Here is a 14224-nt window from a genome sequence, read left to right as displayed (position 1 = left end):
GAACGATGCTAAAACTGAATATATATAAGTATCTTGATTTTGAAATCATCGAAGTATATTAAATTTTGACTCTATCATCTACTTTAAAGTATTTTAGTTCCATGTTTTATTGGGTTAAAGTGTAAACAATTTATTTGGTCGAGCATATATGGACAAAATTTTCTCACAATCAAGTTTAAAACTATTGTACTTTATCTAATAATTTCTATCTTATGTATTTTTCAAATTCCAAATTTGCAATACTTATATAATAATTATAAGATTTTCTTAAATTACAAATTATAAATATATATAGTTTTTAAAAAAAATATTTTTTTCTAAGATACTCAACTTAAGATCCTACCAATAAACACATCTCAAAACTAAAAACAAAATTAAAACTCTTAAACTCTACTTTTTCAAATTTAATACCAAATTAATGTAAGATACCCTAATTAACATACTACCTATAATGTTGCTCTTACGTCATTGAAAACACTATTTCACTTAAATAAATGTTACCCACACGGTTTTGATATGGTTACAATTAATAACGGTTATGGTTAGTAACAAACTGATTTATTTTTACGGTTAACGATTATGATTTTTTACCGGTTACGGTTTGAAATACAGTAACGGTTAGGTTTTGGTCATATGCCTTGTAAATACAGTAGACACTAGTTTTGGCTAATTACGGAAAAGACCTTTGTCTATGCGCATACGCCCCCAAAAAAATCTTCAAAATTGGGTACTATTTTTGTCGAACAGTTGGTGTGCATAAACCCACTAAAACTCCCGATGAGAGGCGTCATACCCATAAACCCTCAGAAGAAGATAGAAGCTGATTCGAATCCCGTCAAAGAATCAGAGTAAGCTTTTCTTCTTGTTTATATAATCAATTCAATCTCTCCTTTCTCTCTACTCTGTTTCTCAAGTTTCTCAGGAGTTCGATTTCTCTGGTTTGCGTTGTTGTAGTTACTATGAAGGCGAACGTCTTACTCATCTGCTCGACTTGATTCAGAGGTAAACACTCTCTAAACCCTAAACAATAACCATCACAAATATAGAATTTTGGTTTTGTTACGAATTTTTTTTTTATTTTTTTTGTGTGGAAATTAGAGAAATTGAGACTTCGAAGCTTTCGAATGTGAACTCATTGCCTGAGAAGATATGGCTCAAGGTTATACTACTTACTTTCTCTTGCTATGGTTTCTTTCTCAGTATTCGATTATCAACTAACTCCGTAATCGTTATGTATCTCAGAAACAAGTCGCGATTGGGATCAACGAAGTCACTCGTGTTCTCGAGAGGATGAAGTCCAACACTAGTGACCAACAACAAAACCCTAAACAACCTTCGGTTCAACTTCAGGTACAACGAAACTTCAACCCTCTAACAATCTCTCATTAGAGAAATTTTGTAGTAGCTCATTTCGAGAGAGTCATCACAGGTAGTGATTGTAGTAGCTGACTGTAAACCGAGGATGCTAACAAAGCATATACCCAACTTAGCTGCTTCCAGGGATGTTCCTGTTCTCTATATTAGAGACAACAAACGAGCCTCTCTCAGATTAGGTGAGTTGGTTAACCTCAAGACTGCTCTAGCCATTGGTGTTAAGGCGAGAGGAAACGAACTCAACCTAATACTCCAACAGCAGATTCTGCCGACAGATTCTTGATCCTGTAAGAGAAGGGAATTTTTTTTTATCTTGTTTCCATGTGATCCTTTCTCAGTGTAGTAGTAGTAGTATATACAGATAAATGACATTGACAACCAATTTAGCGATTTCAGTTGTCTCGAATGTATACATTGAGCTATTTTTCTTAGGATGAATTCCCGCTCTTGTACCCAAAAAGATTTTACTGTTTACGGCTCCTAGGCGCTGGCAATTGAGGATGGCTTCTCACTAACATTATCCACTTGTTTGCTCGGTTTTCCGTTCTGAGACTTCTTCTCTTCGTCCTTCTTTACCCGCACTGGTTGAAACTGTCACAATGAAAAAGAAAATGAATCAAAACTTGAATGAATAGATTATTGTGTCTAGTGAAGTTGAGCTTTTAATTTAATGAAGAACCTGATATATGGAGTATATCACATTTCTTCGTATTTGAGCCATCATCTCCAAGAATAGATTGTATCCTTCGAGCTTATATTCGATGAGTGGATCGCGCTGCGCATATCCTCTAAGCCCCACAGCTTGTTGCACAAACTTGAGTGCTTGAAGGTGTTCTTTCCATAACCGATCAATATTACTCAGGATTAAATATCGTTCAGCATCTTTCATTAGGCCTGGTGATTGTTTCTCCACGATTTCCTGTGAATAAAAGAAAAAGCTTAGTTAACCACACAGCTTCTGGTATCTTATACCAATGTAAAAAAGGCTTAGAAACCATCTATAGCTTACTCTTTTCTGCAAGTATGCATCACGGCCACGGGCACGGAGATAATCTTGCAATTCCTCATAAGTTGACCCTTGGCTTTTCAGTAAATCTGGAGTGAGGTCGTTCAAAAGGTAACAGTACCTACAAGATTGGAATTTGGAAATTTTAAGAGCTTAAACAAATTGGACGTGATTCTCTATGTGACATGTTTTCTTTAGAGAAATGTAATCCTTACTGCTGAACTTTCGCAATGAGCTTTTCAAGATCCCAGCTTTCTTTTGGAGTATCCGGGCCAATATTAGCCTAGTAATGGGAAAACCAGTTTCAGCTGTCGGTATACAAAGACTCGAGGGAAGAAAGAACTTGTTTTAGCAGCATCAATCTCAAACCTTACCTCAAGAATGTCATCCATTGTCAATTCAGCATACTCGATAATCAGAGGCTCCAGGCTGTCTGACACAAGGGCACGCCTTCTCTCTGTGTAAACACGATCTCTTTGGCTATTGAGAACCTCGTCAAATTCAAATAATTGCTTTCTGATGTCAAAGAAGTAGTTCTCAACTTTCCTCTGAGCTTCATCTAGAGCTTTAGTAAGCATCTTGGATTCGATAGGTAAGTCTTCCACCCTGAATGCTCTCATCATACCCTAAGAGTTATATGGCACCTACGTTTAGGCGATTATTCTCCAGAAGAATGAATAAGTTGCATATAAAAATGTCACCTGAATTCGATCTCCACCAAAAATGCGGAATATGTTATCTTCAAGACTTAGGAAGAACCGCGAACTTCCAGGGTCCCCCTGCCTGCCACTTCGCCCACGCAACTGTATGAGGGAAACAAAACATATTTAAGAAGGCTTATTTCACTGGAAAGGGAACCTGAATCAACCATAAATATCCTCACAACAATTATTCTAAGGAAACCTGATTGTCTATTCGGCGTGATTCATGCCTCTCTGTCCCCACCACGTGGAGTCCACCAGCTTCTACAACCTGCAGCAGTTTAGGAGAATAAAGATCAACAACATACACTTGACAGAGATTCATATACTGCTCTGCTGTAACAGAACTAACCTTCTTCCTTTCTTCATCCGTATAGCCCTTGTATTCTTTTGCTATCGCCAGAAATGCATTCCTCAGTTTACCAATGACTTCATCCTGGACAGGACCCTGAGAGGAGGAGGAAAGTTCAATAAATCAGATAACTAATTTAACATATCAAGACATACTTCCAGGATATATTAGTTTTTCACCTTTTCACAAGAGTAAGATAGACGTTCCTCTGCTTCAAGCTCAGTTAACGATTTTTGGCCCCAAGCCTCTACAGCTGATTGTACAGCTTCCTCAGCTAGCTTTACTTTCTCATCTGACAATTTGCATGGAAATAACTTCTCATTCACCTGAACAATAGAGTTTTCTGTCTATTAAGTTCAGTGTAACCATTAGAATCAATGCTTATCAAAACCAGACTCTTAAAAAGGCCAAACCTTCCACGTCCTCTTAGGAGGGGCCTTCTTCACAGATACGAAAACGCCATCAGTAGGCTTTACCACTCTGTAGTAACAGTCAAAGTGTAACAAAAATTCAGGTATAACGAAACCATGAACACCAAGGTTCTTCGTAAAACATACATAAGCTGTAGCAATTATGTCAAAGGTGGATATAGGATATATCTGATGTGCAGATAATATTTATTACCAAACTAGAATTATACCTACTTTGCTATGAATCTTATTTGTAACTAAGAATGGATCATGCCAGATACCTGGGCATAAGTATCTCACGGAGCTTCAAACGTGCCATAAACTCTGCATTTCCACCGAGAATTATGTCTGTCCCACGCCCTGCCATATTTGTGGCAATTGTTACTGCCCCTAAACGGCCACTTTGTGCTACAATTTCAGCTTCCCTCTCCACATTTTCTGGTTTGGCATTGAGGACCTTTTTGTACAAAATATATATAACATCATCTGTCAATTTTTTTTTACAGGGAATATAATTGTTTAGTTCAATTGGTTTCTCTTTACATATACGGTACTCCATTTATTTAGATTCCAAAACAAATTGGACTTATCACTAACGGGGCATAAATTTGAATTTAATTGTGCATATATACACGTCGAAGATTTTAAATCAAAATTACTTGAAAGCCTTACCTCGTGAGCTATTCCAGCTTCTCGCAATAGTTGAGATAGTTCATCACTCTGCTCAACACTGGTTGTACCAACTAGGACAGCCCTACCTGTCTTGTGCATTCTAGAAATCTCCACTACTACTGCCCGCCATTTGCCATTGACTGCCTTGAAAACCACATCCGACTCATCCTGCAAGTGATTTAACAAGGTAAAAGACTTGGAACGAGACATGGTTTTTTCAAAAAGACTAAACACCAAAATGGAAGCTAATACATCAGACAATGTCATTCAGAACTAGCATGGCTGCTTAACATATTCCCATTTTAATAGACCTCACCAGAAGGCCTACGAGCATACAATCTTCCAATGGAGAGAAATTCTGAAGAATCACCAGTTTGAATATGGAGGTGCAAGTTCAGAACATAAGATTATGAGACAAACCTTTCTTATCATGGGCTTATTTGTGGGTACAATTGTAACTTTGAGCTTGTATATGCTCTCAAATTCTGCACTCTCGGTCGATGCAGTACCAGTCATCCCGCAAAGTTTTGGAAACTACAGCAGAATTGAAAATTTGTATTACAAATGCGACATAACTATATTTAATCAGTGGAAAGTAGGCAATTCCTACCTGCAGAAAGAAATTTTGATAACTAATTGATGCCAGGGTGATAGATTCATTTTGAATAGGCAAGCCTTCTTTTGCTTCAACTGCTTGATGTAGTCCGTCACTCCAACGCCTTCCCTGAAAGAAACAACTAATTCAGTTGGTTCCTGTGTAAAGTTTTTTCTCTATGGTCTTTTTGTTGCCTAAGAATATTTCTCAGCCATAGCCACTGAGATCACTAAAATGATAATTAGAGATGATTCGTTCTTCTTATGATGAATATTTCATTTAATAAGCAAACAATATAAACAAGAACCTGCATCACACGACCAGTAAACTCATCCACGATAAGAACCTCCTTTGCTCGAATGATATAGTTCACATCTCTAAGAAAAAGTTCTTTTGCCTTGATGGCATTAAGGACATATGATGCCCACTGTTCACGAGGATCATACAAATCTTTCACATCCAGGATTTCTTCTGCATCCTCATAACCCTGTTCCGTTAATAAAACAGTCTTCTGCTTTTCATCAACCTACACCAAAAGAAACTTAGTGAGCAGTTAACATTTGAAGATAGATTGCTAAGTCCACCAAATATTTTCATACTACAACAGGAATAGCTGAGGGTTCTTACAGTGTAATGTATATCTCGCTCAAAGGCTGAGGCAATCTTTGCAGCTTTGTAATACTGGTCACTAGGTTTCTCTGCAGGCCCAGAGATAATGAGAGGAGTCCTTGCTTCATCAACTAGTATGGAGTCAACTTCATCAATAACACAAAAATTGAAATCCCTCAAGACGAGCTCCTCCACACTCTGTATATTCAGTCAGTAACTCAGCAATGACATTCAAAGAAAATTTATATAATCCAGAATGAAAGGAGAAAATAAAGCAAGAATTACTTTCCGTGGCAAGATTGTCTCTCAGATAATCGAATCCAAGCTCACTGTTGGTGACATATGTGATGTCACATAAATAGTTTTCCTTTCTTTGTTCAGGTGTCATATTCTCTGTCGAAGTAACAAAACATGTGAAACATCTATAAACAGGGAGAACAACACACTGACCAAGGAGTTGAGAGAAAGAGACATACGTTGGATTAGACCAACCTTCAATCCAAGGAATCGAGGAACTTGACCAACCCATTCACAATCTCTTCGAGCCAGATAATCATTAACTGTAACCACATGAACACCTTTCCCACTTAATGCATTCAAATAAGCTGGTAAAATGGCAACAAGTGTTTTCCCTTCACCAGTTCTCATTTCTGCTATTTCTCCTTTATGAAGAACCATACCACCTGCAATTAAACCAAATGGAGAGTCCTATTTCACTTAATCAACAGTCTTAACAGTGAAACCATAAGATTGCATTCCACAAAGATGATGTTACCTATTAATTGCACGTCGAAAGGTCTGAGTCCAAGAACTCTCCTTGAAGCTTCTCTGACAACAGCAAATGCTTCCTGAAATTTGAAATTTCTACAATTAAATCAAAATTTTGGTGTCCAACCAAAAACTAAAACTAAAGGATTGGAATAATTACAGGCAAAAGTGAATCCATGGATTCTCCTTTCTGAGCCCGTTGCTTCAACGCATCAGTCCTTCCACGCAACTCTGAATCCGAAAGAGCCGAAATCTCAGTCTCCAAACGATTAACGGAGGCGACGGTTGATGCGTACTGCTGCCTAGTCGACTCTCCGTTATCAGAACCCTTGAAAATCCCGCTGAGAAGACCACTTAATGAAGCATTCACACTCGTGCTCTTCCTCCGAGAGCAGCTACTACATCCAGATACTCCCAACTTCACAGTGTTCCCGAATTTGGTGCCCCAAAACGACGAAGAGTTCAGAAGACGACTCTGCCGGAGAACGATTCCATCCGCGATCACGAACTGAGAAGCTGTAGGTGAGGAGATCGAGGGGCGGTGGTTAAGCAACTGAGAATCGCAGAGTAGTGACACCATCGTCGACGGCGAGCCGGGAGAATCGCCGGCGGGAGCGACAACTGCCTGGATGTAGAAAACTTTGGTTTTCCGGTTTTCGTGTGTCGTCGAGTGAAGAGCTCGAGAGAGAGAGAAAGAGGAATTGAGACGTTGGCGATAAGGTGACTCTAATTACGTTCATACCCCCAGACCCAAACTTCTTGTGGATAACCTCTTGTTTTGCCACGTCATTGAGTTTCGAAACGCAGCTTCTACACTACTCACACAATGATACTTTATGTTCTTTTCTACATACTGTATTTGTTTTTTAATTTCTACGATTATGCAATTTTACTAATCAGTAATTAACGAACGAAAAGTAATTGAAACGTCATTATCCCGAGAGCGGGTATACATCGGCTGTAAGTAAAATGGGTAAAAACAAAAAATAACGGTCATCAATCATCACTACATTTTTTTTTTTTTTTTTGCTGTTTATAACAAAAGTATAATTTTGTTCAGAAAACTGGTAAAGAGAATCCTAAAAAACAAAAGACTCATTACAGTGTGTGTAACAGAGAACCAAAACTATGTTTGGGAAGAGAGAAGAAGGACAAAAAGAAAAAGAAAAAACGATAAAGCACGATAAAAATGTAGACTACAACCTCTACCTGGGCTCAGGAGGCACTATTTTCAAACTCCTCATCCATTCGCAGAAACTGGCTTCATCGAACTCTATAAAACTACTCTTCAGCTTAATTCTTTGCTCCCCCGTCAATGTTCTTATCTGTGGAAATCTTGCTTCCTGCACAAAACATCGGGTTCAGAAGAAAATACAACACTTAATGAATCTCGATCCCATAATTATCTTTAGCCTCTTTTATCCCTTCTAATGGGATTGACTCACTTGGGAGGATCAAGTTTAGAGCTCGGGATTTTCAATGTTTTACCTGCTCATAAGGAGGGTCTTTATGTGCTGGTATAAGCCGGCAAACAAAATATCTAGCCTGGGAACTTCTCTCCTGTTATACACAACAATGTCCAAAAAATTAGAGTTTTGTTTAGTGGATTGCCAGATAGATATCAAAACGACGAGACAAAAAAAAAAAAAAAAAAAAGAAAAGGAGAAAGCGTAATCTTCTTTTCGAGAAATGCGTATTGGATTCTGAAATGTTAACGACCTTAAATGCTAGAATGCGCGGTGCTGGAAACCGGAATTCAGTAAGTTCTTCAGCCAACGTTCTGCAAGCTGCTAAGACTGCAGCACTCTTGACCTCGTCAGCAGAAAGTTCAGCTCCCTAAATCAACCATAAGTAATGATTAATATGATGTAATCCGGAAGCTTTTTACAGACGAAAATATTTTTGCATGAACATAATAAAGCCACTGCCTGCAGACATGAGAAACTTACCAACCAAATAAATACATCTGTGCCATGGTCAAGAATAACAGCCTTATCTGATTGCATAGAGAGATCATACGCTGGTAGTTCCTCGAATGTACCACCTTCTTGGTGCATCAAGCACCGTGGCGCAACCATTCTAAGAGACAGATCAAAAGATGCATTTAGAAACAAATTCCGTAGCACCGATCTTTCATCTTCATGGCCAATTATGTTTCCCAATAGAGTACCCCTTCTAAGATGGAAGAGGAGTTCCGGAAGGGATGCTAGTTCCTTAGGAAAGCTATAAAGCTTTGATTTTGGTATTTGTGATCCAAATTTTAAAGCAATGTCTTTGATTCTTTCATCTACAATGGCACGCATATCGACTGCCTCCTTCTGATTTTTTGCTAATAAAAGTGTTCTCTTGGAGATAAGAACCGCAGCAGCTTCGTCTACAACACTCTGAAGATATGCTGATATACTATCAACAGTTGCCAATTTGAACGTAATTACCCGAGAAACATCTGCTTGATAAACATCAGAATAATGGAAAGCAAACTGGAAAAAGACGTGATCGCTTTTGATGTCCCTCTTATTCTCCATAGAGAGAGAGAAGCTTTGTGTTTCTTCAACACTTAGCATCTGAATACAGAGAGCTGCATCACTCTTAAACGTCTCGTGAGGTTCTGAATGTGCTTCTTCGCCAGGTCCGATCACTTGAGTTATAAGAATATCATCTGAACACCGTACTTCAAGCAGACCATGTGAACCTGCTGCCCTAGTGGCAGCCCTCTGCAAGTCCACCCCAAAGGCTTCACCAAAATCATCGTGAAGAACCAAAACACCACCTGAAGTTTTTGCAAGTGGCTGCAGGACGGGAACTCTGAGAGGACAAGTTCCAGCGCACAAAATGTCGACAACTGTATTGTGTCTCTGAGCTTCACGCCCCAAATTATCCATCCATTTTATGGCTGTCTTTTCCATATATGGGTAATTAGGATGACTCATTGAATGGGGTACTGATCCAGGACCATACGTAATGGGTCCACCAGCGCAAACAATGATTCTACTGTTACCTCCTGCTCTTCTGACCACTCCCCTAGACATTTCTGCTGATGGTCCTTGGATTATAGCCAGCGCAGCTTCAACAGCAGTTCCAAGGCATCTATCTCTAGATGCTTCAGGAATATTCAGTGTATATGGTCTCAAGGATGAGAATATCTCATGTGCTACCTTTAGTGATGCATGCATTGGTGACAAGTATACACCAGTCCCATAAATCAGTGATTTCATCGACTCTGCAGATGGTGATTTTGCACCAGAAATGACATCGGCTGAAGCTACGGATTCTTCCGAGAAATCATATATCGAAACAGTACGACCATACAGTACAATCCCAAGCCTGGTAGTTTGTGGAAGCGAGTCTACAAATGCATGCAAAGAGCTCTGCAAGTGCTGAAGGTGTGGTTCATCTAAACACTCATCGATAACGAGGACGACAGGTGCAGATGTCCGAGAATCAGAGGCAGGAACAAACCCAGGTCTCTTGTTTCCAGTCTGAACATAATCAACCAAAGGCAATGAAAGCTCTGGAAAATTTTGCAACTCATTCTTGCTTGAAGCCACATATTCACCTTTACTTCCATTCATATTCTCGCAGATAACACACTGCCATTGGCCTGAGCCAATTAAAATGGAGCTATAGGGATTTGAATACGCTCCACAGTTCAGACAGCGATGTGGATCGCGTTGGATAATCTGAGGACCAGGACTAATCTCCCTCCCCGCAGAAACTATTGCTCCAAAACCCAAGCTAGCAACATTTGCTAGCTTCTTCTGCTTTAAAACCTACATGAAATGGACAGTGATGGTTGCAGATAAATAAATTTCACATAGTAGGCACTCGAGAGGATTAAGAGAAAGGATCATCACGCAGGCTGTTGGATAAGACACAAATAGCAAGTGGAACTGGGGAGAGCTAAAGCTGACACACACCACATGTGAGCTGAAAGGATAAGAAAAAATACCTTATTTGCAGAAAACAAAACATAAGGCGAGTCTGCAGCTATAGGCTCCTCCATTCTAACAACATCTGGAAGATCACGCTGGGTTCCAACTGATGACCCGTTTGAGTAAAAAGAAGGTGTAGATACAGGAAGAGAAGAAGCCGTAGCAGAAGAGTATGCCATAGGCTGAGGAGTAGCTGGAGAGGTACGGAAAGGCACAGCAGCTGGTTTAACCGGAGTATTAAAGACAGGAGGACCAGGCGGAGTACTCAAACGAGGAATGGGACTTCCGGTTCTGATACCATTAGCAGGTGACAACAAGTTTGGGGATTTCATGGAAGGGGAAGACAACTGATCTGGTCTAAAACATGGTTGAGGAAACCTAGGAGGTATAGGTGAAGCTACAACTGGAGGAGAATGAGGAACCGGGGTTCTATCTGGCTGTGGTGATGGTCTATCTGGCTCTAAAGGAGTGAGAGTTCCCGGGTATTTAACCGAGGATCTCTGCGGTAAGTTAGCCATTGGATTCCAAGCTTTCTAACTTCACAAGATCCCACTACTCACAAGCTGAACAACCTTATACAATGTTGGCAGATCAAGAATCTGCAGAGAATTTCAACAACAAAAAATCCTTATTCCTCAATAGAAACCAAAATTAAGCTTGTAATTAAACAAACCAAGCTCAAAAAATCAAAAATAAAATTACACAGGACAATTGCAAAGTTATACTTCCAGCTCATACTAAACCCAAAATCACCAGTTTGGTTTCTTTCCTATCGCCGAAAACTCAAAATCCTCAGAAAGTGTGAAATCTACCAAGTGAAATCACAAAGTAGAGATAGAAAAAAAAAAAAAAAAAAAATCACAAAAGATGAAGCAGAGAATTTAGGGCAATCTGAAGAAGAAGAAGAAGGAAGAATAAGAATTGCGATACCTGAATCGGAGAGAAGAATCGAGAAATGAGGAAGAAGGTGCAGATTCGTAGACGAAATATTGACTCGCATTGAATCGTAGCTTACGATCTCTCTCACCAGTGTCCCCCTCTCGGTTCTATTTTTCTCCCTTTCATTTTCATTTTCATTTTCTTACGATGCGTGGCATTTTCGTAAATATTAACACTTACACTACGACTAATTGGTCTTTCCACATACCGCACTTGCCTTGCTGGCATAATCATAACATTTTATTGGTATGGCCAGCACACTGTAATGACGTGGCATAAAATGACGCCGTATTTTAGATTCTTTATAAAAGAGCAGTAAATATAAAAGAAGTAACGTAACGGTTAAATTTTAAGCAAAAGCGACGACGTCGTACTATTTTCTTCAGTTCCTCAAGTTGGTCGTGTATTCCCATTTATTTCTAATTGTATCAATGTTAATAGTGTAAATAAACCTTAAACTCAAGGCATAACTACAATGGGCCTTAAATTTATATGACTAATCATCATCAGTTTATAACAAACACAGGCATAGTTATGGACCTCTCTGTTAGGGTTTCTTATTGCCTTGGTTTCATAAATTTTATGGAAGCCTAGGTAATATATGTGTTCTTATGCGGGTTATATAAGGTTTGTACTTTTATGATAAATAATCCTGAGTATGATGGAGTTCAAAGCTGGTTTTGTATGGCCTTTTCGATTATTGTGGAGAACCAATCAAACTCTTAATCTCTATAGTATATAGATAGTAATTATTTTTGTTGGCTTCTATATATTATTTTTGAATATGAAAACCAAAACACACAGATGATGCTGTTTTTATTTTTAGTGATGACGGATGAGGAATACTTCCTAGTACCTACCAGTTCACATCGTGCAAAACTATCGAAATAACCAAAACCGCTAATTATATTTTCAATTGTGATGATTTCCCTGATTAACAAGCTCTTAAAAATTTCAAATTCCATGTTTAAGACTTAAGAGTATCGATTGCCTTATTACCCTCTTTGTAGTTCTTCTTGTCTGCGAAGGAACTGTAAATGCAACGCTTTATTATGTGTTTGATGCTCAGCTAAGGCATAAAGATAGAGATAGATTTGGGGAAAGCATAAACAACCAGTAATATTAATTATTAGCTTGCATAGTCATAAACTGCATGAAAACCCTTTCCAAGATCTTAATTGTTTCTTTAAAAAGATGTGTAAACATGATTATTAAAAATTATGTTTGGCGAAAACATAAGAAAAACAATATTTTTAAATAATAACTACAAATTTAGTGTGTATACTCCTAAATTGCATAGAAACTCTCTCCCAATTTGTTTTTCAAAAAAAAAGTTCAGAACCACGAAAAATGTCACGTAATCATGATTCTTAAAAATTATGTTTCGAAATGTGATGCAAACTTTCCATTTTGAAGACATAACAAATTACATTTTAATATTATATATATTTTAAATTTAGAAACTTCATGTATACGATATACACAGCAAAATTTTACCTTTTTTTTGTTTAGAAACATAATACTGTAAACAAATTATTATTATTATTATTATTTTTATTTTTTTTTATCATCAACAGAACAAGATCAGCTCAGATGAGCCAATGTAAACAAATTATTAGGAAACATTAGGATTTGAAATTTATATGTTTAGTATTAATTTACTTCTCTACTTTGTTATTTAATATTCATATGTTAGATTTTGGTTGTTTAAAACCATTTTCTTCTTTGATATGGTTTTCATGTTTAATAATTTTATTATCAATACTTATATAGATGTATATGTTTCTATAATGTATTCATTTTTAAATTTTAGAATTTAAAAAGTATTCTTCATTTCTAAAACGTCTTAGGTTTGCGTATATGTTTATGTTTGCGTGCAGTATAACTTCACATATACGTGATTAATTTATTAGACTGATTAAAAATTTTGAAGAACAGAAGAAAACAAGAAAAGAAAGAAAAAAAAGTTAATAATTAGCCACCAACCTTCGTGAAACGAATCCAACTCTTCTTATTAAATAACTAGTGATGGATCCGCACGTACGTGCGAAGTTATTTTTATAAAATTACGATTTGTTAAGTAGAGGCTATTTTGGTAAAATTTTGTTATATGAGTTTATTCGATAAACTATATATATACACACAGTTGTAAAATATAGATATTGTATTACATAATACAATTTTAAAATTATTTAAATGAAAATGATAAATGATATTACTTGTTTATTTTCTAAACTAATCAAAATATTTCACTGTTTGCTTAGAGATGTTAAATCGGATTTGGGTTTGGGTTTAGTTTGAATGTTTTATGTGTAGTTTAGAATGGAAAACTCGTCCTGTCTCTTTCCGTCTTGTCCTGAACCGTCCCACCCCGCCTCGTCCCGTCCCGTCTTCTATCTGTCATAAAATTTATGTCCTTTAATCGTTTTTTTTTAAAACATAATCATTTGCCAATGTTTATTATAAGAAACTTGGTAAAATATTTAGACGGGATACCCGTATTTCTCGTTTAAATATTTTTTTTATCAAACTAATAAAAATCTAATTATCAATCTAAGTCACATGCTCCCACCATTTTCATTCACAAGGCACTGTCTGTAATCCTAGCATACACAATCCATGTTCGATTTTTAATTTTATTGATCTTTCCGTTTCATCTTTATTTCTCATTACTTTCTTCAATTCAAAGATTCATGTTTTAGCCTTTTTGTTTTCTAAAGATTTAGGTATTTTTATTTTTTAAAATACATGGATTTATTGTAGTTTTGTTATCCGAAGTATACGTTATCTTCTTGTACCCGTCATATCATGTCTAAATATTTGAAATAAATAGGAAAGTGGAAATTACATGTCCCCGTATCATACT

The 14224-nt window shown here is 37.3% G+C and overlaps 3 protein-coding genes across 5 annotated transcripts; 1 reads left to right on the top strand and 2 right to left on the bottom strand.

Annotated features, from left to right (window-relative positions):
• Positions 1–664: 664 nt before the first annotated feature.
• Positions 665–1786, top strand: LOC17883495. Its single transcript, XM_023780141.1, has 5 exons — positions 665–848; positions 955–1002; positions 1099–1159; positions 1243–1350; positions 1430–1786. The coding sequence occupies exons 1-5, from the start codon at positions 778–780 to the stop codon at positions 1655–1657; spliced, it is 516 nt and encodes a 171-aa protein (XP_023635909.1). The 5' UTR covers positions 665–777; the 3' UTR covers positions 1658–1786.
• On the bottom strand, positions 1679–7186 carry LOC17884141 (protein translocase subunit SECA1, chloroplastic). Its single transcript, XM_023780140.1, has 20 exons — positions 6648–7186; positions 6495–6567; positions 6196–6402; positions 6009–6112; positions 5738–5917; positions 5418–5636; positions 5126–5239; positions 4936–5049; positions 4516–4683; positions 4125–4300; positions 3847–3913; positions 3613–3759; positions 3434–3529; positions 3284–3352; positions 3082–3183; positions 2755–3006; positions 2596–2663; positions 2384–2501; positions 2054–2293; positions 1679–1965 (listed from the first exon to the last, which is right to left on the bottom strand). Exons 1-20 carry the CDS (start codon positions 7065–7067, stop codon positions 1855–1857), a joined length of 3045 nt encoding a protein of 1014 aa, XP_023635908.1. The 5' UTR covers positions 7068–7186; the 3' UTR covers positions 1679–1854.
• Positions 7187–7472: 286 nt separating this feature from the next.
• Positions 7473–11470, bottom strand: LOC17883062 (protein transport protein SEC23). 3 transcript variants are annotated; one of them, XM_023780691.1, is made up of 7 exons: positions 11350–11470; positions 11122–11227; positions 10437–11018; positions 8437–10257; positions 8207–8323; positions 7976–8047; positions 7473–7830 (listed from the first exon to the last, which is right to left on the bottom strand). In XM_023780691.1, exons 3-7 carry the CDS (start codon positions 10935–10937, stop codon positions 7693–7695), a joined length of 2649 nt encoding a protein of 882 aa, XP_023636459.1. In that variant the 5' UTR covers positions 10938–11018; positions 11122–11227; positions 11350–11470; the 3' UTR covers positions 7473–7692. The 3 variants fall into 3 exon arrangements, with proteins under 3 accessions (XP_023636459.1, XP_023636461.1, XP_006287040.1); XM_023780693.1 differs by having other exon boundaries at positions 11145–11227; XM_006286978.2 differs by lacking the exon at positions 11122–11227.
• Between the last annotated feature and the right edge of the window lie 2754 nt (positions 11471–14224).

This window comes from Capsella rubella, unplaced genomic scaffold, assembly GCF_000375325.1.
Source record: "Capsella rubella cultivar Monte Gargano unplaced genomic scaffold, Caprub1_0 scaffold_6, whole genome shotgun sequence".
Lineage (NCBI taxonomy): Eukaryota > Viridiplantae > Streptophyta > Magnoliopsida > Brassicales > Brassicaceae > Capsella > Capsella rubella.
Note: the sequence above shows the minus strand (reverse complement) of the source record. Positions and strands in the feature narration are given on the sequence as shown.

Bases quoted from the DNA above. Each gene is read 5' to 3' on its own strand.
- LOC17884141 (XM_023780140.1), bottom strand. From the start codon at position 7,067: ATGGTGTCACTACTCTGCGATTCTCAGTTGCTTAACCACCGCCCCTCG. The intron at 6,403-6,494 runs GTAACATCATCT...GTTTAATTGCAG, and splicing joins TTTCGACGTGCAATTAATAG to GTGGTATGGTTCTTCATAAA. The intron at 4,684-4,935 runs GTTTGTCTCATA...AATCACTTGCAG, and splicing joins ATAAGCCCATGATAAGAAAG to GATGAGTCGGATGTGGTTTT.
- LOC17883495 (XM_023780141.1), top strand. From the start codon at position 778: ATGAGAGGCGTCATACCCATAAACCCTCAGAAGAAGATAGAAGCTGAT. The intron at 849-954 runs GTAAGCTTTTCT...GCGTTGTTGTAG, and splicing joins AATCCCGTCAAAGAATCAGA to TTACTATGAAGGCGAACGTC. The intron at 1,351-1,429 runs GTACAACGAAAC...GAGTCATCACAG, and splicing joins AACCTTCGGTTCAACTTCAG to GTAGTGATTGTAGTAGCTGA.
- LOC17883062 (XM_023780691.1), bottom strand. From the start codon at position 10,937: ATGGCTAACTTACCGCAGAGATCCTCGGTTAAATACCCGGGAACTCTC. The intron at 10,258-10,436 runs GTATTTTTTCTT...CATTTCATGTAG, and splicing joins TTTTGTTTTCTGCAAATAAG to GTTTTAAAGCAGAAGAAGCT. The intron at 8,324-8,436 runs GTAAGTTTCTCA...TGGTTGATTTAG, and splicing joins CAGATGTATTTATTTGGTTG to GGAGCTGAACTTTCTGCTGA.